The 22735-nt window shown below is 40.8% G+C and overlaps 1 protein-coding gene and 1 long non-coding RNA gene across 5 annotated transcripts in view; both read left to right on the top strand.

Annotated features, from left to right (window-relative positions):
* Positions 1-22735, top strand: part of ATOSA (atos homolog A) — a 48166-nt gene that overhangs the window by 8609 nt on the left and 16822 nt on the right. For 3 of the 4 annotated variants that reach the window (XM_083870746.1, XM_083870748.1, XM_083870747.1), the window contains 2 exons: positions 21286-21470; positions 22307-22509. In XM_083870746.1, coding sequence (XP_083726872.1) covers positions 21286-21470; positions 22307-22509 — 388 coding nt within the window. Of the gene's footprint in view, positions 1-9344; positions 9546-21285; positions 21471-22306; positions 22510-22735 lie in introns of those variants that run through there. The other variant, XM_083870749.1, reaches the window with a different exon arrangement.
* On the top strand, positions 3279-5820 carry LOC310914548. The gene is made up of 2 exons (XR_014591047.1): positions 3279-3388; positions 5090-5820. It is a non-coding gene; the product is annotated as an uncharacterized lncRNA (long non-coding RNA).

Consider the following 22735-nt stretch of genomic DNA (forward strand, 5'->3'; position numbering starts at 1 on the left):
ATAACACTGGAAATGTGTGAAGGCAAAGTTCAATGTGAAACTGCTAGAATGCACGCCTGGCTCATCTTGCATGAGGCAGTTAAGTTCACCAAACTTAGGCCAGTCATGACTGGCTGTTATTGTGCTGCCTCTGGATGTTTCCTGTGAGAGCCTCGCTGAATTAACAACTTTCTATGAGAAAGTATTTTGGACCCACTAGAGATAAAATTGTGGTTGCTCGATGTGCATTGTATGTTCTTTTATCCCACCTTCATGTTGAGAAGATGTAGTGGCCTTTTATAAATGTTTCAGGGTGCATTTTGTAAGCTGGTGAAATTGATTCATGTGTAAGTTTCTATGAAATTTGAGCAGCTTTATGTCACACACTGATTTTTATTTTATTTGGTTTTAATTTTTGTTTGATTTAAAAATCATAGTGGGATAGACAGTTAGCATCTGATGCTTTCAACTTCTCTAGGTGTACTGTAGACTGTATGTAGCCTTTTTCACTCAAGAAGTTTGAACATCAGTAAAAGGAAAACTGTGCACTGAGTGTGAGTTGTATATCTAACCATCTCTTTAACATGCATTGCAAGCATCAAGAACTGACCTCAGCTTTGTTCTGAGGAATTGAGCATCTGTACTGGGAGAAGGGGAATAAGGCTGTCTACACGAGAGCACTTGGTGGTTTTGTGTTCTGCAAATTAGTAACTCAATCCAAAATGTTTGTTTCAAGAAAGGGATGTGTTGGTAGAAGTGTATTTTTATTTTTAGCTTGTCTCCATGACTAGACTGTGTAAACATAAAGTGCTGTGGAGTCACTCAGGCTTTGCTCCTTAGGGGTCACATGCACACCTTGCTTTTCCTGCTCAAGGCAGGACTGGAATCTGAACTAGAGTGTTTTTCTGAACTGCCTCATTACTAGACATCTTGTGTTTTGGCATGGCCCTTCAAAGGTTGAAGTTGAGTGTTTTTTATAATGTAGGGATGATGCCAATTATGTCTATTGGCAAGTGCCTCTGAATTGATGTGTAATTCACTTGATACTGAGATGAACCATGCTTGGCTCTGATTTCCTGCTTTATGGAACGTGTAGGACTGCTTACTCCCAAAGTGTTGGGATGAAATCCATTGTTATGAAGACCTCGCTTTTTTATTTTTAAAAGTGTTACTCTATTTGTGGGGGAGAAGATGGGTTAAAATACAGCCTGGTTATCTTGATAGTGTTAGAACTGTGAGGATGGTAATAGTATTTGAAGTGCAGGTTCTTTATGATGATGAAGTATGCAGCCTAGGATAAAGTCCTGTGTATACCTCTGTGTGCCACCATATTCTCATGTAAAGTATCTTGTGCTTCTGGAATTTGTGGGAACGTAAGAAATCCAATAAATGAGTAATGTGCTTCAAGGTAAGTTTTGTTTTGGTAGAATTTCTAATATTGCAGTTTATAAATTTAGCATGTTATTAGGCTGGACGCATTCACTTCTGGGGTGTTTGTCCACAAACAGGCACAGAGCTCAGCTCTGTGTACCTACAGCTGGTTCAGGGCTGTAAGCTTGAAAGCTGGAGTGTCACCAAGCTGTCCTACTTTTACTGTACTTGAAGAATATCTGGTGTGAAAAGGATCTTTGCAGTTGCACTGCAGTAGCTCAAGTGTGGGGAGAGTGCTCAGGGGCATTATGGTGGGTAGGAATGCCTGTCATCTCGGGGCAGCTGCTCATCACTAGAACATTGTTAGCTGGCCTGTAAAAACAGCTGGTGGCTCCTGAGTGCTGCTGTCTCTGCTGGCCGCCGTGGGAATTGACTTGGGTGTTGCTGCTCCTGCCTCTTGTTAGCAAAACTTCTAAACATACCATGTTTACTAATGTGATAAATATTCCTCTTACCCCTCCCATTCCTCCTGTAGATACTGAAAAACTGTTTCATAGAAAATCGTCTGAGTACTTTTCTCAAACTCTAGGTAGTTGCTTGATTGAGAAAACCTGAAATTGCTTTTTAAGACAACTGTGTAAACGACTGTGTTTTCGTAGAAGTAAATGTTCCATGAAGGAAAAATACTTGGAAAGCAAACAGGTGAAATATACAGGAAGCTTGAATGTCAGTGACTAATGAAATGGTATGTTTTGCATTTAACTCTCTGTAAGGCACTATCGGCGTGTGGGATCTTTAAATGGGCCAACTACTGAAAGGTATCTGGCCTTCCTCAGATAAAATGTCAGCTTAAAAATCTTGTACAGACTGTGTTTTCTTGCAACCACAGCTAAATCATACTGGTATATAAAATGTGAGTGGGGAAAAGTAATTTTGTGAAGTAGGATGTTTTCCATGCTCTTGAATGGGTTAGTGAGTGGTACTGGATTTTAAATGTGGTTGTGTAGTCTAGTTTGATCCGGACTTTTCATAGTTTCATGGTATCTAATTACAGAACAAGGGTTTTAGTCTTGCTTTGTGATGTGGTTAGGCTGAGAGTGAGATAGGTTTTTTTGCACTGATTATGTTAATACGGTGACTGTCATCTGACTTTAATACTTGTAAACACGTCAGAACGGGATGAAATTGTTTAACGTAGCCGGTACGTTGTTTAGACTACATCTAGAATAGTACACGCTGTTTTGAGGCACTACTCTCTGGAAGCAACCTCATAAATTAGTCCTCCGAAGTGCCCATTACAAACACTGAAGTCAGAACTGGAGCGGTGCAGGGGGAGCTGTGCGGGACCCTCCTCCCCGCCCGCTGTGCGCTCCGGGAGAGGCAGAGGAGCGGGGCGGCCGCTCCCGAGCAGTGGAAAAACAGCAGCGGGAAGTGAGCTGGTGCTGCTGGCTGGCAGGAGCACGGGCTGGCGGCTTTTTCCACTCCAGATGTAAATATTCATCACCTCGCAGACGGCAGCTCGGGCCGACTCTCTGTGCTGTGCGGGAACATTCCGTGCGCGGTGCCAGCGCACACGGACACACAGGGCAGCCGCTCCAAGAAGCCTTTGGCCGGAGCGGGAAGTCCTGGAGCGGGGAGCGCCGTGTCCCGGTGCGGGGAGTCCTGGAGCGGGGAGCGCCTCCTGCCGAGACACCCCCTCGAGAGGTCCCGGCACGGCGCTCCCGGTACCACCGCCCTCCCTCCCGCCGCGGCGCGGTGCCGGTGTCGCCGGTCCCGGTTCGGCAGCATCGCGGTGGTGCCGGTGTTCGGTTTGCGGTGCCGCGGGCCCGCCCCGCTCACCTGGCCCCGGCGGGCGGGCTCGGGGGCCGGGCCGGGCCGAGGGGGCGGCTCTGTCTCGCCCGGCGGGGCCAATCGCAGCCCGGGCCTGTTGCTATGCGCGCCCCTACTCTGCCTCCTTTGTGGAGGATGCCGTGGGCACCCGGCCGCCCGCGCCGGCGCTGCGGGGCTCGCTGCGGGAGCGCCGCGCCGCGCCGAGAAGGTGTGTACGGCAGCCGGCCCCGGGCTCGGCTCGGCCCGGTCCGGCCCGGGGGAGCCGGGAGGGCCCGGGCGGAGCGGCGGGGGGAGGCTGGAAGGACGGCCGGGGGTGGCACCGGCCCGGACAGGCTGCCCGGGCGTGAGACAAGCTCAAGCTGGTGTAACAGAGGGATCGGAGGTTGTCGGGGGGGGTTGTCTGTGAAAGGTGGTTTGGAATCCGCCTGTGCTGAAGTGTACCGGAGTTTGCCTCTCCGGCTGAGTCTGTAAACAGTTCCTTTAGAAACCCAAACCAGACCCTCTTCCTTCCCTTCCGTGTACTGAGCCTATGAGAGGCTTGATTTCTGTGAGCTGGGGTTTGTTTTTCCTTTTATTTTTCTTTTTCCTTTTTTAACCTTCCCTTAAAGGAAAGTAATGGACAGCCTAAAAATTAACTCGGTTAATTCATTAGGGCAAGAGTATTAAATGTCCCGGCACAGGAGGGGAGGATTTTGAAGCCTTAGAAGTGAGACTGTAGTTACCAACAGTTGTAGTTACTGTAGCCATATGTAACTGTTTGACTCTTCATTGTTAGGAGAAAAAAAGCAACCTCTTCCCCCTCCCAAAAACACCCTGAAGCTTAACTGAGTTTCTTCTGTGCCTTGTTATGTAGGTCAAGTTTCTCTCTCCTCTTTTTTTTTTTTCCTCCAGCAGGAGGAAACTATTACAGTATTTTGATTTCTGCTAGAAACAATACATGAAACATTATCAGCCCTTTGCCACTACTTGTTTGTCTTGGGGCAAATGAAGCTGATGCAAATACATCAGCTTTGGGGGCAATAAAAATATGTATTTTTAATTAGCATCTTACTGGTTGCTCAACTATATGATGTAAAAACCTAACTAATATTATACTGAACTCTGTGCAGAAGTGCTTTTTATTTCCCATTGTTTTTTATGCAAACTCGTTATCTAAAAATATGAATGTTGCTCTGACCAAATACTCCAATATCTATTTATTTATTTATTTGTTCATCCTGTGTCTAGAGCTTGTTGATATTCCTCTGAAAAGGATTTCTAATTTAACTCTAATTTAAGTGAGCTTGCTGACATAGGATGCTCACCTCCTGGCATGGGAGGAGGAATGATTCCACTAATGTAGTTTTGTTTTCCATGTGAGAATATTGGCTTTGAATCACTGAAGCATTGCTTTGTAAAGTAGTAAGGGATTTTTGAGAGGACAAAATGAAATTTCATAATTGCATAGATTAAATTTTAAATATGTAAGTCTGCCATTTTGCTATGTGGAAAATTACCATATGTTAGGGAAGAGGGAGGCAAACTAGATTCTTGGCTGAAATTTTGTTAAGCCTTTCAGTTTTGACCCTCTGTAATGTTTTATTATTTGGAGTAACAGAAGACTATTACAGCTTAATAACATGACTTACAGTGGGGAAACTTGTAAATAGCTGAATTGTGCTGTGTGACACAGTTCAATTCTAAAGCTATCAAAAACATTCTTTTGTTTTATGCATTCAAAATTCCATAGTAGGCTCTGGTGTCCATTTTAAAGTGTTCAGCCTTTTACACAGCTTGAGAGTTGTAATGTCCTCATTTATCCTCCCAAATAAAATTTAAAAACAATTTTATGGGCCTGGCCACTCTCCCAGAATTTTTTTGTAGATGGGAAGCATGTATTGTCTCTTCTGTAACTTTTTTACTTTTGCAGGTTACTGTTTAACCACTTAAGGGCAGGCGTTGTAGGTGAAGGTTAATAGCGTTGGAAAAATGACTTGAGGAGCTTCATGCTGCTCCACCAATCATCAATTTCATCTCCAAGAGCTCCTTGCATTTCTCAGGAAGAAGTACAGTCTCTGCCTTTGGTCTGCTAGCCTTATGCCTCTCCCTCCACCCCACCCTCTCAATAATTTGGACTGCAAATACTGAAACCTACTGAAGCTGGAGGTAGCCTTACTAGCTAGGAGGATTTTGGGTGGTCAAACATGTTCTGACAAAGTTCCACAAGATAAATTACCCACCACTTAGATGACAATGAATGGTTTGTAACATCAAAGATTTGGGAGATCAAGTAGCACAAAGAAAAGACGAATATGAAAAGAGACTGCAGTAGAAGAGGTCAGATGTTATGAAAATAGTTTGTTCTGGGCTTTTTGTTTTGTCTTTTTCTGTATTTCAGATAAAATAATGGAATTCTTAATCTACATTCCTTACCTGAGGACACTTCCTAACAAGTCCTGTGCTTTTTTTGTGTGTGTGCTTTTTTAATGACTCTGACAGCTAGATCTGTTCTAGCAGCAGTGCTGCAGAAGTTTTCAGCTTGTAGGTATGATTTCTAACTGACATGATGTTGTAATAAAGTTACAGGAATATCAGCTCCTACTTAATCTGCATACTATAATGTTTAATGTCTTGTCCATTAAAATAAAATTATTGAATTCTTGAGTGTTTCTATCTCTTCTCCCTCTGAATGCTCTTTAAAAGCTTTATTATCAGTGCATTTGCACTCTCAGGTTTGTTTCTCATTTTCTTGTTTTTCAGTTATTTTGGGGAAAAAATGCAGTTCAGTGGCATTAGTAGGTGCCTTGCATGTCGGCAGAAAATGTACTAAACAGTTCTTCCCCATGACTGTATTTATCTTGAGCTTAGTTATGCCATCAGTGTTCACATACTTGTTGGAGTTGAACCAAGCCTCTCGAGTTGATATGGTGTGATAGTCAGAAAGCTGCCCTGGATGTGTTTCTCCAAGCTTTCACCTGTGAAGTCAAATATCTGTAATGGAGAATTTTCCTGAACATGCTAAAGGGAAAACCTTTTCAAGCACTTCCGGACTGTTCAGGTGCATCATTCTCATTGGAACCAGAAGTAATGACACTGGGTTCTTGTTCTGGGTCTCTACACCCTGGCATTATATCAGATCTATCCTATGCATGTGTGGTTGTATCTACCAAATCTCTCATCTTTTTAGTTTGAGAAGGCATCTCACCCTGTGCTGTCTCTGAGCCGTGTTCTGCTGCACTGACATTGCTAGTGCTTACAACAGGCTGCTGGTCTGCTTGTCATCATGAAGTAAAGACCAGCCTGGGAAATACTGGATTGTTACTGGGACATGTGGATTAGTCTTCTGATGGCCTGCAACTCTCTTTCCATATCCCACATAAGTATTTTTCAAAATTTCCTTCCACTTTGTAATTTTGGAGGATCTGAGTTTTGCTGGCTGTACCTGTGAACAGAGTGCTCTTAGCATATGTTAGGGTGTTAAATGACTGAAGCAAGGACTTCCTGCTTCCTGCTGCAGGCCTCTTCCTTGCCCCTAGTACTGATTTTTTTTGTTTGTTTTTTTGGTGAAGTAGTTTTAGGAACAGTACCAGAAACAGATGCATTGTTCCCTTTTGTCACTCTGCAGCCTCCCACTTTCTTCTGAGGGTGTGATGAGTGAGGAGCAACAAGACTGGCCTGCTTTCCTAGGATGAGATTCAGAAAGAGTTAGTGTTTTTCTTTAGGTCATGCAGATTTAAATGAAGATAGTGGAGTCAAGATAAGGTAAAATGCTTTTAACTCAAAAAGACTAAGCTTGGAAATGGGTAACTGAGTTTTTGTTTTCTTCATGTATGCAGGAAGTAGACAAACATTTTCAGTTTCTCCCGGAGGATAAAAGGCAGTATTTACTTGCTAGCAACACATGGTTGAATTGATGATATTCATCCTCTGAAATAAGATTACAAAACTTTTCTTTTGCAGTATCAAGAAGATGGGATAAAGAAGATTGAGGGGTGCTATGGAACTTGGGGAAGATAATGTATAGTGGAGTGTACTTAAATGGGAGGGATATATAGCCTGTCTTGGAGTTCATCCACATAATCTACTGTCTGATGAAATTCTTTTCAAATTTATGGCTAACAATAAAGCTGCTGCTTCTAGAGGTTGTTGTCTGCATAAGTGTTTGCTTTTTTCTTGGTGAGAAAGGAGAATATTGGGTGAAGTTGAAGTAATGGTGGTCATCCTACCTGAAAGATAACTGAGCCCTCAGATGAATTTCCACATTAATTAGGAGATTTTTCAAAAGGGCTGAAGGTGGGGAGACTTAAATAGCAATCACCAGTGCTAACAAGCAAGACTGTTGTTAAATAGTTAATAACAGATGGCTGAACTTTGATGCAAATGATGAGGCAGAACAAGAGAAGTTCTCTGCATCCTGACCCAGGGACTCCTCGCTACTGCCATGGCAACTAACATGTTTTACTTTCCAGTGTTAGCAAAGTTTATGAAACTGAAGGTAACTTGTTGGTTTTATGACTTTAAAATGAATTTTAAAAGGCAAAGCAAACCAGCTGGAGAAGGAGAAAAAGTAAACTGAGAGAAAGTGGATATGAATTCCTAGAGGCCTTGCACATTCTAGTTCCTATAATATCTTTCTAGAAGATGTCTGAAGTACTGTATACTTGAAAATGCCTGGCAGTTTAAACATTAGTTTAAATGCAGACATTTATAACCTGAGCAGATCTCTCTGAGTCCTTTCCATTTAACTTAACATGAAAATTGCCTCTTGCAGCTTGAATACCATGGCAAGGGGGAAAGGGAGCAGGAGGTAGGGAGCTGTCTGCATTTGACCTGGGCATGGTGCAGGTGAGGTGGAGCCTGTAGTCAGTGGCTGGATGTGGCTGCTCATCTGACTCACACGTGCAGCTGAGGTGCTGGCCTTGGGCTGTGTGAGCAGGATGCTGGAAGCACCCCAAGTGCTCTCTTATATTTATAGTGAGGTTACTCTACAGGTCCTGTACCTACTGTAGTTAAATTCAAACTAGAAGTATCTCTTTTTGGGTAGGACATCTGAAGGACTGTTGTTACAGACTAAACTTCATGGCCCTGAAAGTACTGGAGGGTAAGGTTTGATTTGGGAAGTCACAAACCAGAGCTGTGTATATAACTTGAGTCCAGGTCACTCCTTATACAACATAAACAACCTGTTCTAAGTCTGTTTTATCAGTGCTGTTAGGAACGTGTAGTTTCCTCAGCTTTTGCTGTGTTTGTGAGGTACATCTATGCTTGTGGGTTTTGACTACAGCAGTGTAAAGGAAATACTTTATGTAGTTGTGTACCAAGCTTTTATATTCTCAGGCTGTGTTTCCTGAGTGTTTTGTGTCAAATGGATCAAGGACTTCTCCATCCTCCAGGTGTGTAACTCAGTCATAAGAGGACTTAAACAGAAGGGAAGCAAATTCATGGAGTTATTGCCTGAAGATTATTATTTGTTATCTGTGATACAAATTAAGAGTCACACTTGGCTATCCTGTTTTCCTGGGTATTATACAAGCATGGAACAAAAGACTGTCCTCACCTCAGACCTTATGCAAGTATCAAACACTAAATCAATGGCTTCCAACAGAGGGCTGTGAGGAGACAAAGGGATAATACTGATAGAGACAGATAAACTGTGCTCCCACAGGCTAACAAGCCTTTATCACCGTAATGGAGAAGCTGCAAATCAGAGTCATTTTAATCAAGAGTGTAGGACAACACGGGGAGTAAGGACTGGTGATTAAAGTAATCAGAGGCCAGTGTACTGCAGTAGTGAGTGGGTGACAACAGGAACAGTGGTAAGCCACTGGAGGATCTAGAAAGCAGAAGAAAAAAATAAAAGTAATTTTCTTGTTGTGAAAGAAGATGTTTTAAGAGACAAAAAACAACAGGAAAATATGTCACTGACGAGAGGTACCTTAACAAGGCTGGATGGTGATGAGGCTTGACCTTGTCTGTGCCTTTTTCACACCAGTTCCATGAGCAATCCTGCAGGCAGTGCTGACTCTTCCCTGGGCAGGAGATAAGACCCTGCCATCTGCTCACTGGAGGGTGGTGGCATCCACGGGGGCTGTGCCCAGCCCTGAGTCCCCACTGCCAGGGCCTGCTGCCAGCTTGGACTGCGAGGAATTTATCTCTGAGGAAAATCTTTGGATTTCAGACAAACATTTTTCCATACTCCAGGGGAAAACCAGCTCATGCTGTAAACAATTCTCTAAATGCTGTTTTTCCTAGGGATTCAGCCCAGCAAGGAGGGTGTAGTGAACCCAATTTGCAAGTTTTTCTGGGGATAAAGAGGGCAGGTTGCTTGTTGTCTGGATTCCCATGCCAGATTATGATCCTTTCAAGATCAGCCACTAATTCAGATGGTAAGAATAAAATGTTCTGTGCTAAAAATCTCTCGGATGTGTTTTTTATTAGTTCTTGAAGATAAGTGATTGCAAAAAACCAGCTGTTTACAGTAATAGCCAATGTAATCAGATATTTCTAAATGGAAACTTAGTCTTTTTCACTACTCTTCTGTGCTTGCTCTTTTGTTATGTCTTAGAAAAAATCCTCTTCCTCCAACAAAATTATGCATTGTTGTCCCTTGATAATAACAAAATTTATTTTCTTTATTGATTTCTAGTAGAAAATCTCCTTATAATGTTTTTGCTAATGGGAGGGTTGACAAAGTAAGTTATGAGTATCAGGCACTTGGATTCTGGAATGTTTGTGAAGGGTTGGTTTTGTTTTGTTGTTGGTTTGTTTGTTTTTTTTTTTTTTTTTTTTTTTTTTTTTTTTTTTTTTTTTTTTTTACCTGATGCTTAACTTGAGCATTCACAATAATTTATTAGATCTATTAAACCTGACAAGTGGGCAAATCCTTAATGTTGCCTGAACTGTGTTAGTAGCTGAAGTGAAGCTTTTTGGCATATCAGAGCTGAATTCATCTTGGAACAATTTTGCCTAAAGGAAAGTAATTTTGATATTTTCTGATTGAAGTTGCATAGGATATTTATTTTGGCATTAATACTTTTTCTGCTGGTCCAAAATTCAGGGTTTTTTGTTTTTTTTCCCCTGCCGTTTACTTTTAATTAAATATATAGTTGCAAATTATCAAGGAGGAACTAAAGTAAGGTTTTATTCGTTCATCTGTCTTTGCTTATGTCAATTTGTTTTGCCCAGATACAAAAGAGGCTGGGGAGGGCCTCGAGCTTTGACTGGGTAAAAACTGTTATTCTTCATGTGCTGCTGGTGTTCCCTATTTTTAGTGCAGTGTTTTGTTTTTCCTCATAATTTATTGCCGTGTCCCTTGGCTCACGGGTCACCTGATTGCAGAGCACGCGAGCAGGGCTTGGATCCTTCGCTCTCCTATAAACTGATAGTTTATCTCGAGGAGCAGGATGCTGCTGCTGCTGGTGAGATTGGCTTGGAAGTGGCCCTGGAGGGCTGAGCCCCGTGCCCTGGGTTCTCAGGAAGGAGCGTTCCAGGAACAGGCAGTACAGGGTGTTACAAAACACACGTGCAGCCAATGAAGCCGCAGCCCGGTGGGTGACGCCAGGTCAGCGCCGTGCAGGAGCCTTGTGCCTGCTGTCCTCGCCGTGCTGCCTTTGCTCTGTGCCAGCAGCAGCACAGCCAGCCCCAAAGGAGCTCTTTCCCTGCAAGAGAGAATTGTTTTGAGCAGATAGACGATGAGCACACCGCTGTTATTCCTGCTCCAGTGGTGTTAATTCTGGCACTCCGTACGAGTGTCTTGCGTCTGGGATTGTCATAAGCTTGTTTTGTTCTGTGAGGTGCCCTGTGGCTGAGTGTTTCTGGTAGCCTTCACAGCTGCACTGCAAGCCTGGAAGGATGCTTGAATCAAGGGGAGAGGGAAAGCAGACACTTAAATATTGTAAGCAAACAAGCTGTTTGAAATTTCACTGTTCAAGTGGGCCCGTTTTTTAAAAAGGTACTTTCCAAGGTCTGGTGCTCTAGAGTTTCATTAGTCTGATTGGTTTTTTGTTTAAATCTTGAAGTCAGTCTGATCTGTAACAAGATAAATGTCACTCAGCTAGATCCTGTCAGTTCTTCAATTTGGGTGAAAGCAAGGGGAAAGAAAAGCTGCATACATCAAGCTATTCAGTACTTGCACAGATGAAATATGTCTAGACATGTAAAATGACTATTTTGATGATTTGGATTGAACTACAAGTTCATTACTGCCCAAGCAGTTGCAGATTTTTAATTCCCAGACCATGAGGTCTTTTCACCCCAGTGGAAAACTGCACAAACTGTCATATTCTCTAGAATTTTAAAATAATGCAAATTAACTTTTATTTATCGGGATCAGGGCCATTGGCTGACCTAGGTGACAGTGCTGGCATTCATTCATAACTTTCTGGTTTTTACAGGTTCCTCTAAGACAAGGATATTTGAAATTGAGTGTTATCTCTCCTTGAGGGAGAGGGGTTGCATTTTGCATCAGTGCAGGGTTTGCTGCACTGGTGAGTTGCTGATAACATCTATTTTAACCTCTTACCAAATTTGTAATGTAAGTAACAAAACCAAAACTTTAAAAAAATGTGTTACATGTTGATGATCAAAATTCTTGCCCCTGAAGAAATGACATGTTGACCATGCATGGGAGAGGTCTTAGTTGTTCCCCTGGTTTTATTTTTTTTACTGGTCTTTTAATGGAGTAGACTCACCAAAAATTGGACTAGGTGCGTTTTTTTTTTCAAAAACATGTAGACTTCTGCCCACCCCTGTCCCACAGTCTTCTGTGGTTTGTTTTTGTTCAGGGTTTTTGTAACCACAGTAAAACTGAGAAATTGCAATATCTATTAAAAATAGATACTGACTGATAGGTATCTTTTGGGGAGATTTCCAGCATACAAGAGCTTTGTCAGTAGCATGGTTTGCACAAATCATCAGTCAGGCCTGTTGGCACCTGGCTGCTGTGTCAAGATGAGAGTGTTTGAGCATTGGTTGTTGAAAGTTTTGTGAGTGTGTGGAAAGCTGTGTGTTTTGGTGCTTATAAAACCTCACTTGCCTAGGCAACAATATTGTGTTGAAGGCTGAATGCTCAGTGAAAGTTTTCCATAGAGTGTGATCCCATAAGTCAACATGGTACTTTTACCAGGGGCTTTCCCTGACTCCAGCAGCTGTGGCATGCCTGCTCATTCCACCCAAAAGTGAGTCAGTGCTCTCACAGCACTTTTCAAATTCTCTCTGGTTTGTTTTCCAGCAAGTCCAACTATGGTCTGAAGCAGAGGGCACATGATGTAACAGTTCTTTTCCTTGCAGTAGTTTTAGGGAAGAAGAACAACACCACTGGTGCCTGGTGGTTGTAAACCAGAATGGATCCTGTGCACACATGGAGTAGAGATGACCTTTCCCAGTGAGATTTTTCTGTTCCCATTGCAGTTTTGTCAGGCACTAAATGACTCTTCCAAATAATTTGCTCAAAATCCCTTTGAAAGCTACTTTATATTTCTCCTCAGAAAAAAGTGATATTTTATCTGTATTAATAGGAAAAGAAGCACAAGAGCACTTGAAAGTATATTGCCAAAGCTTCTCTAAGTACAATAAGTATTTAGGGTGATGAGACAAAGCATGAAATTCCCCAACCAGAAAATATTTTGGTGTTAATGGTGAAATTTTAAAAACCAGTATTTTTTGGCAAGGATAACACTTTATCCCTGTAAATGCTGAGCCCAAAGATCCTTGTGTCTGTTGTGAAAATAAATTACAGAGGAATAAACTGACTGACATTAGCAAGAATCTGGTCAGCAAAAGGTGCAAACATCTAGTCTTCTAAATGGAGGGCTGTGCTCTCTGGCAGCTCTCATAGGCACTGAAATACCTACTGCAGGATTTTTTTTAAAGGTCTGTGTTTTCCAGTAACATCTGAAAGTGATTTATTATTGCAAATTACTGCTTTCCATCTCTAAACCAATCTCTGTATAAACAGTTCAGAGGTCTGCAAGTAGTTGAATCTTTGTCATGCTGAATTGTTAAACAAATTAAAACTGGGACTTATGTATGTCATCCTGTATTGTATTGTGTTTAAGGCCTGAAATAAAATTCTGGCACACAGTTTTATTTGTGTACTATAAAGATGCTGTCACAGCTGGAATTTAATGCAGAGCTGCCATCAACCTGTTTAATGGAAGGGCTGTCTTGACTTGGGAGTTAGACTTCCCAATACTCAATTGCAACTGTCACATGGATGATGGGCCTTCAGGAAGAGGTGGGGATTAGCCAAATAGATGTGCTTTTTCATTGTTAACACACATTGGGTTTCATTTGAAAAGAAAGCAGCAGCTGTGGAGTCACTGCAGAATGATATTTACAGCCAACATGAAATAGGGTAAGCTGATGAAGGCCTTCAGTCCCTGTGTCTTCAGCCAGGTAGCTGCTGCTAAATCCAAGAACTCCTTGAGTTAATGAGCAATCATAATGAACATGGTCATCATTCTCATCTCCAAAATTCCCCTGGCTGGAAAAGCCTTGATGAAAGTCCTCAGTATCAGTGAAGGAAGCATGGAAAATATTTATATACATAGAAATTTTGTATTGGAAAAATCTGGTTTTTAGTGTAAAAAATGCTCAGTTATTTGCCAAGAAAACACCTCAGGAAGAAATTCTCACATACTCCGTAAGCTTAAGTGTGCTCTGCTTTCTGTTCTAGGGTGACACATGGCTCCTTCAGCTCCCCAAACTGAGCATTTGGATGGGTTTTGCATTGTGGTGCCAATGCCTGTGAAGTTAGCCTAGGTCTGACCTCCACATTGCCCCTGCTACCCCCTGGGACTGGGGTGGAATTTAAAACAGTACTTTGTTTTCAGTATAATTCTGCAAGGTTTCTATCAGCATATTTACCAGGGTGGTAAATCATTGTATTGGTGGTGAGTGAAAGCCAGATAGAAACCTTCTGTTCCCTTCCAGGTACAGCCAAGTGTCTATTCTATACTCAGCACTACACACTAATTCTAAAAGAGATGTTTCCTCCTAATTATTTTCTTTTAGAAATAAACAGATATACCTTTTGCTTTGTTGGGATTTAATTTATTTATTTATTTATTTATTTATTTATTTTGTTCAGATAGATGCATTGTGTCTTGCAGTTTGTTCTAACACAATCTGGCTTAGGCAGAGCATCAGCTAAACAAGGGAAAAATGTAAAAAGCTAGAGATTATTTAATGGAAATTACTTGGTCTGCTCCTTTATAGGCATTTTTGTTTCATTATAGTATAACTTCAGGTTTTTTGTGTAGTCACATTTAATGTAATCACAATGTAGGAAATTGTAATATAAAGGAAAACAGAAATTGATGTGCTCTTAAAGGCATTGACTGAGCCAAGTCCTCTTTGCTTTCAGGACCTGTCCAGTGGTAGCATGGACAAAGTAGCACCTTCAATTTAGGGGTCAGCAAAAAGAAAATGTTCTCTTCCCACAACTGGCTTATTTTTAAACTGCTGACTATTCCAGCACTGATAATCTCACAGCTTTACACTGATATTTCAGCACTCAGGTACCCATGTCAGGATAGAGTGGGACAGTTGTATTTTACAATATACATGTTCTCTTGCAACTTCAGGTGAATTGATGTTGGAAATAAGCCTCTAAGTTCATATTTTCAGGTATGGCTCTCCTTCTACTAAAGTGTAGAAATTGTAATGATTGACCTACTTTACAATTTGTGATTTCACTGTGGAGCAAGAACTATCAGCTTATACCATTTGTTCTTATTCCTTTTCTTTGTCCACTTAAGGGGAAACAAAACCAGTTTCCCTGGTCAAAATGCAAATATTGGACCTAGAATCTGGTTTAATGCCAAAAAATCAAAAGAAGCACATTCAAAAAATCAAAAGAAGCACATTAAACTGTTGTTGCTTAGATAAAAATAGAAGCTACAGTTGGACAGAGAGAAGTGACTCAGTAAGCAGCATGGTGATGGCAAAATAGGATGTCAGCCAAAACGCAGGAAGCAAGATGGGAACACCCAGATCAGTTTAACAGTCTGCCTTTTACACTCCCAGAGAGCTGTAGTTTCTGAGATGACTGCAGGAAACTTAAGCTTTAAATAGATTTGTATGTATGTACTTATTAAGCTGTTTGAACCTGAGTAAGTTTTAGTAAATGTGATTTGTACTTTTTTTTTTTTTCCCCAGTGCAGTTTCAAAATCAGTCTCTCTATGTACAGTAAAGCTGCCTCGAGATGAGCTCTGGGTGCTGTGAGAGGCATCCAGCAGGAACGTGCAGGAGATGAGCAGTGATGCACATGTACCCAGGGAATTAATGCAGCACTGACTCTGCAGTGGAGCTCATGCCACTGATTGATTATTATTGCTCTGCAACTCTGGAATAACTTCATCAGCTCCACATTGCTCTGTCTTGAGTTTTAAAAATCCCCCCCTTACTTACAAGGAAGTGTGCTTTGGTTTGTTTTTCTGGTTATAAACTGGCATAACAACACAGAAGCAGGTAAATTTCTTCCTGTTTCATGGTGAAACTAAGTAGGACCAGAGGTTTTTTATTGCTTATACTGTTATTTTATTTGAATAGCAGGTATGCATCAGTTCTGTTGAATTCTATCTGAATTCCTATGCTGCCATTTTCTGCCTACAGCTGAACTGCTTTGATACCCAGGTGGTTCAGTTTGGCACCCTGGAAAAAGTAAACAGACAGTTACATTAAGATGAATTATGGTGCTGCTCTCTTCATGTTTTCACAATGACTGTCCCTGAACTCAAAGATATTGAGCTGTAAGCATGTCACAGTCGTCAGTGTGTATCAATCTATATAGGATTATTCCTAAACTAAGGTGAGTAATTAGTTCACTGCATTTGCTTGAGTTTAAGTAACTAATACCTTGTTTCTTGAAAAAAGTAGGCCATCTCATGACTTTAAGTCTTGATAGCTTAAATTATACCTAAATTCTTAATATTGCAAAGCTTTTGAAGCGTGTGACTTCAGATATAATTATGGGTTTGTAATATGCAGACACAACATGACTGCTCATTTAGAGAATCTTGAGTTTGGGGGATTCAAGGGCAACTTTCTTTTGAAGTGAAGCACAACGTGGAATTAGTTAACCAAAGCATCCGTAGGTGTTTCTAATTCCAGAAGAGAAGCTGTTAGTCAAACGTTTACATTGTGTTTCATTTCCTTTACAGTAGTTTCTTGAATCCCTGCCTTACTCTTAAAATGTGGAAGTACCTTTAACCTGTTTCTTGGAATAGCAAGGTAATAAAACTTATTCAGAGTTGATTGGTTTGCAGGAAGAGCTTTTGTTGTAGTTTTTTCAATCTAGAGCCCTGCCCTTGCTGGGAGGTGGAGGGTTCTGAGTGCTGACAGTGCAGCCACTTTTTCTCCAGTGTACCTGACTCCTGCCTTTGGACCCTTGGACTGATGTGTCTCCTTAGGGATTGCCTGACCTGAAAGCACAAAAATTAAATCCAAGTGCTTAAGCCATGCTTTTAGCCTTTGAAAAAAGGAGGAGAGAGCAGATGTGGGCAACCATGCCACGGTGCCCACTGGCCAGCCTGGGTAGGGCAGGAGCAGGGATTGCATCAGCTGGGAATCCTAACAGCCTACACCATGCATTCCATATTTTGTTAAGTATTTTGCTTTCTGGGCTCCAACATTCTGGGTTTCAACTTTCTAAGTAAAATAGGAATGTGATTACTTTTAATCAGTGGCCTTCAAAATCCATTATGGGTGCCTAAAAATTTTCCAGGAAAGGTCTGGGCTGTTACAGAGCATATTCAAAGGCAATTATTAGTTGTTTCATGGACTCTCAAAGGAAGTAGCCCTCAATCAGTAAAGGTCAGGATTAAATGATACTTCCAGTTGAACTAAATTGTCTTTCTTTGAAGAAAGTCTCTTTGCAAAAATGATGTTTTTCTGAGAAGAGGACAAGCTTCATAGACACTTGTGGGGAGCAGTGCAGTATGAGAGGTTCTGGGATAATAAAATAAGCATGGACTAAGAGAGATTGTGGTTGTATCACAGCCTGGTCATGATGGGAGGGTAGCACAGGGCAGGAGAGGCTCTGCTGGGGCCCATTGTTGCCTTGCTGTGCCCAGGCAGGATCTGCAGCTCCCAGATGCATCTTCTGGTGGCACCTGGAACACAATGGGTTATGTGATACCAAATGTCTCTGTTTCCTGGCCTAAGCCTAGAAAACAGATTAAATGCTCTTCTAAAACATGTGTTTCAGGAAAACATTTTCTGTAATTACTCCAGAAAAAGCTGTGATAGGAAAGGGAAGGGAGTTGGTCTGCACAAGCATGACCTAGTTGGGAAAGGAGTCAGCTGAGCACAATTCAATTAACTGAAGTTTTTGGAGAGTCCTTGGGTACAGTTAAGTGGATTTGTGAATCCCTACTACCACATAACTAAATTTAATTGGTGTTTTCAGGATGTGAGCCAATTTCAAATTTTTTGGGGGGGATTTTAGGTTCTTATTCTGTATTCCAGTGCTCATGCACCTGTGTGTAGTGGAGGTAGGAGGACAAGGATTTGAAGGCTGACATTTCTGGTTGAATGGGTTTTTCTGTTTTTCCAGAAGGTGTAGAAAATCAGTCTTTGTTGAGGTTGGTATGTGCAGGAGGCAAAGGAAAACAAAATGATGTGCCTTCAGGTTTCAGTTCTCCAGTATTGTGTGCTTTGCTCTATGCACAGTAGCTGCAGTCTAAATTTAAATGTCTCTTTCTTCCTCCTAGAGTAGTCTGACACCTGCTGCTATCTCTTGTGCCCACCTAGTCAATAACCTTTAGTTTCAATGTATTGGTTAGAGGGCTGTAGTGCCTTATTACTTTGATTCTTGTTTACTTGTGTCAACTAATTGGATTTTTTGCTATTTTAAGGAGAATAAACCTCAGACAGTGCAGAGGTGCATATTTTATGCTGTATACTTGGCATGTTGCAGTGCTAGAAAAGAAGAAGAACAATAACCTTAGTTGTATAGTTGGGTTATGGGATTGGGGTTATTCTATACACAATATGTGTTGTGTCCTGGGGCTGATTCATACACAAAACCAAACAGTTACAGCACACACAGAGTAAGACTTTTTTAAACTAAACACTGAGTTTGCTGTTTCTATAAATGTCATTCCACCCTTGTCCTCAATTGCATCAACTTGCATCATCTGTGTCTGTTGTATAGGAACAATTACCAGGCTTCTCAATGGTTTTAGGTTTGTTTTTTTTTCTTTATGAAAGCTCTTAGAAGTTGCTAAACTATATATAAATCTAGTGGAGCTAAAAAAAGATATTATGCCACATGAACTTTGTAGGAAAAAAATTATCTCTCAATACCTGTTGTTGTTTGTGCTTTATTTTTTTTTTTTTTTAAGTCCAGATCATATAACTGGTTGATTACTTTACTGACATAATTTTAAAGTGCTCGCCCTGTCCTTATAATGCTGCAGCATTTTCCTAGTTCAGCAAGGCTTTTTAGTGATGTCATTTTTATTTTGAAGCAACATGGTGTTTTTGTAACTTCAGCCAATATAATTATATAAATATGTCTCTTTAGCTAGTTGGGTCTTCTCTTCCATTCTTAAGGCAAGAAACTGGTTGCTTTGGAAATAATAGGTCTGATACAGGAACAGAAGCAGTATTTGTAAATTGAACTCGGAAGTGAGCTTTGTCTGTTTCCATAAAGCAATACTGTGTGTGTAATCTGATTCTTGAGTGATGATTATTTCAGAATATGTACCTGGCTTTATTCACTAGATCTTGTTTATTTACTATTCACTGGATCTTTCAACTGAACACCTTAAACTGTCTATGTCTTGTAGTGACCTATGATGTCTGTGAAGGCATTGAGCACTTTAGGTATGCAACATAAAATTTGATATCAGAGGCTTTTTAATACAAAAAAAGGGGTGGGTTATTTTGCCTAAATCTAACTGCTCAGCAGAAGCACTCTGGCCATAGGATTTGTCCATTAATTTGTGTCAACTCCAAAAGATTTTGATAGCATATGGATTATATTCTTTAAAAGAGAGCTAAATAATAGAAAATCTACTGCTTCATCTGATAAGCTGCTAATGATAATTGAAGGGCATGTCTGTTTTACTGTTACTTGGCACGTAAAATTCTCTAGTGTAAATTTTCAGGTATCACATTTTACTGGGCACATGCTGATCTTTATCACACACTCTTTACAGTTTTTCTTAAAAATCATAATTGTTTTTACGTATTTTAACTAAAAACAATTCTTCTTGCAGATTTTTGTAGGGGTGAATAAGTTTTGTTTAGTCTGCTAAGCATGAGACAATTCTTGTTTAAATTAATTTCACTCCTGTTGAACACTTTCTAGATTCTTGAACTTCTACGTCAGAGTAGGCAAAATACTCCTTCCTGCTGTGACTTTCTTGAAATTACCATGGCCTTTGGACATACAAAGATGAGTTTGGCAGCAAGATAATGCCGCAATTTTTTTTTTTTGTCTATTGTATATCCAAATGCTTTTCAGAGTCTTCTCAAATTCCATTTTCCTATTTCCAAGTACGACTTACCTATTGTTCACCAGACTCCCAGCTGAAAAAAAAAGGTGCAGGTGCCTAATTTTGTAGGTGACTCATATCACTACCTAAGAGTCTTGTCTTCTCTGTTATTTACCATTCCTTTAATCTTTCATGCATCCTTTATTAGATATTTTTTGCCATCCATCAGGTGAATGACCATTTTAACTCGTGCCAGAGTAATTAATGTATTGTTCACATGCCATATGGGGTCCTCCAGGGTAATTCATCTGTCCTCTGGCTCTTCTTCAGCAGTGGGCTGACTTCTCTTACTTACCTTGTGTAGATCCCTTCAAATAGTCTGTAAGCCCTGGGGTCTGTGGTGTACAAGCCTGGGCTAGGCAAATATCTACATGCAAAAGCTGGTTTTACACACTTTATGATTTGCATATGCAGATAATTGCACGTTTAATTGGAGCTTTTGTTTCATGCATCCATTCTTGTATGCATCTCTCAAGTCTGCCTTGCAATGTTTGCCAAATGCTCTGCTATTAGGGGACCAAGACAAAAAAGACTTCTGAAAGGTACTTTCTGCATGATAATTGAAACATGAATAGAAATTAACTCTCTCCCTGTGGCAGTTTTGGTGGATGACATAGGACTTTTAAGCTAAGATTGTGAAGATGTCATGTGCTTTTGTTCCCCTAAAGCATCAAAATAAAGGTAAAGAACTGCTGGCAGCCCTGCCTCCACCCGCTTTTCTTTGCTGCTCTTAAAATAGACTTTGAAGTGAATGTATTTTAGCTTTCATGAAAAGGAGAGTTTTCTGTAACCTCTTCAGTAATTAAATGATTTTGAAATTTGAAGTGTTTTGAAGCAGAGAGGGGAACGACATGATCTGGTGGTACTTAAATCTGTTTGAATGATGGGTGACATCCTCGTGATGAGGGAGGAGGAGGAGAAGAGTGTTCTATAAAACACCATAAAATGGTGCATCTCAACTCTGCAGGAACTGAGTGTGCCAGGGCTCTTCATGGAGAGCAGTGCCAGCTGCTGCTTTGTCTACAGAGACTTGTTGAGTTTTCATTCTTTGCACAAGTTTAGACTGACCGTGGTACAAAACAATGAATACTCTGTATGTTTCTTCAGGATGTTTCCTATGTGTTAATGGTAACTAAAAATGGGCCTCTGAAGTAAGCCTTGCTCTCAGCAGGAGGGAGTTGTAATAAAAATCTTAAAGAACATTGTGTCCCACTTTTTCCATAATAGAAGTAAATATTTCTTTTTCTTCTTATTCTTCAATTTTTAATCTATTTTATTATATATTGTGGCTTCTTATTCCATCTGTCAGATGATAATAACAATGCCAAGTCATTCTGTCATCAGACTTCTCCCACAAGAGCCCAGGAAACCTTTTGTCTTCTGGAAAGGCTGAAAAAAAATGTTCTTTGTTTGCAGTGACAACATGATGAGATGAGGAAAGTTCTTTTGTGGTGCTGGAGTGGGGAGTGGTGGGTTTTATGGGGAATGCAGCCATTCTGACACAAAGATCCATTTCCTATAGCCCACTCTCATTTCAAGTGTAATTGAAACAAACTGCAGGGTCAGCCAACAGTTGTTATACAGCAAATGTCATTAATTTTTGTCTTTTTGACCTGACAGATACTTTGGATGAATACTTTGAGTATGAAGCGGAGGAGTTCCTGGTCTCCTTGGCCTTGCTGATCACTGAGGGCCGGACACCAGAGTACTCCATCAAGGGCAGGACAGAGGGCTTTCACTGCCCACCAGCACAGTCAAGCCAGCCACCAACAACTAAGCATGAATGCAGCGACAAACTGGCCCAGGTATGGTGGTGGCACCCATTTCATGTCACCAGTCCTTGCTACCTGTGGTTAAAGCCAGCCAAGAGCCCCACAGCGGACTCACAGTTAAGCATGAGTAACAATGGCTTTCTGTCAGTCCTTCATTTAAATGAGTATGTAATTCAGTATCCTACTAATAATAGATCTGTCCTTAAAATGAGAGATCATTAAGCCTTTTATCCTTGAACATGAAGTTCTGCACGACTACCTGAAAGCAGTGCCTGTTTGAATCTTTATTATGCAAATGACAAGCATTATACTTAGTATTCTTGGTCTGGGGTTTCTTTTGAGAAAATGTAGGCTGGCTTGCCCTAACTTTCTGCTTTTCCAGGTGTTCTTGAAAAGTTAGTGATCCTAAAAACACAAGCACATCAAATCTAGCCAGTCTGTTTGGGAGTAAGGTTGGAGCATCCCATCTCTCTAGTAAAGTTCTTAAGTACCGTGGGAATTTAAGTTGTATTTGTGCAGAAGTTAACCTGCTCCAAGACACGGAATTTATAAAGATACTGCTTGAGTGTCTACCCAAGAGGGTCCCTTGTGGAGAGATAACTACAAGGTAGCAAAGTGCAGTGGTTGGGGAAATGCGTTTTTACAAGCCTTTCAAATTTCCTAAAGAAAGTTGCTCAAATGGTAACTGTAAAGGATGTGTTAATTATTTTTTCATTTAATGGCTCTGGAATCTTAGTTCTGATTTAGTGAAACCAAACAGAATTTGACCCTTACCCTTCTTGAGTACTTTGGAATGTGCTTTTAAATTAGATTTAAATCTGGCTAGTATTTTTATGGCTTGTGTATGTTGACATTTTTCTCTCCCTCAGTGTCGTCAGGCCAGGCGAACCAGATCTGAGGTTATGCTTCTGTGGAAAAACAATATTCCAATCATGGTAGAAGTGATGCTACTTCCAGACTGTTGCTATAGTGATGAAGGGCCCACCACAGAGGGGAATGATTTAAACGATCCTGCAATCAAACAAGATGCATTGCTGTTAGAAAGGTGGATTTTGGAGCCAGTTCCTCGACAGTAAGTTGGATATGAGGATTATTTGATAATTGGAAAAATCTTGTCATGTTTAAGTCATTAAAGTAATCAGTTAGTACTTTTGAACTGGCTCTTTGCCGTGAGGACTGATCTAAGGAAAACCACTGTTTGCTAGTAAAATTGAAGCATTTCAATTTTAGTTGTCTTTTAAACAAAATTTTATTTCGAAATTTCTGCAGTGCACATTGTGCAGTGCAGAGTATGTAAT

The sequence above is a fragment of the Zosterops lateralis genome (genome assembly GCF_965231275.1).
Source record: "Zosterops lateralis genome assembly, chromosome: 13".
Lineage (NCBI taxonomy): Eukaryota > Metazoa > Chordata > Aves > Passeriformes > Zosteropidae > Zosterops > Zosterops lateralis.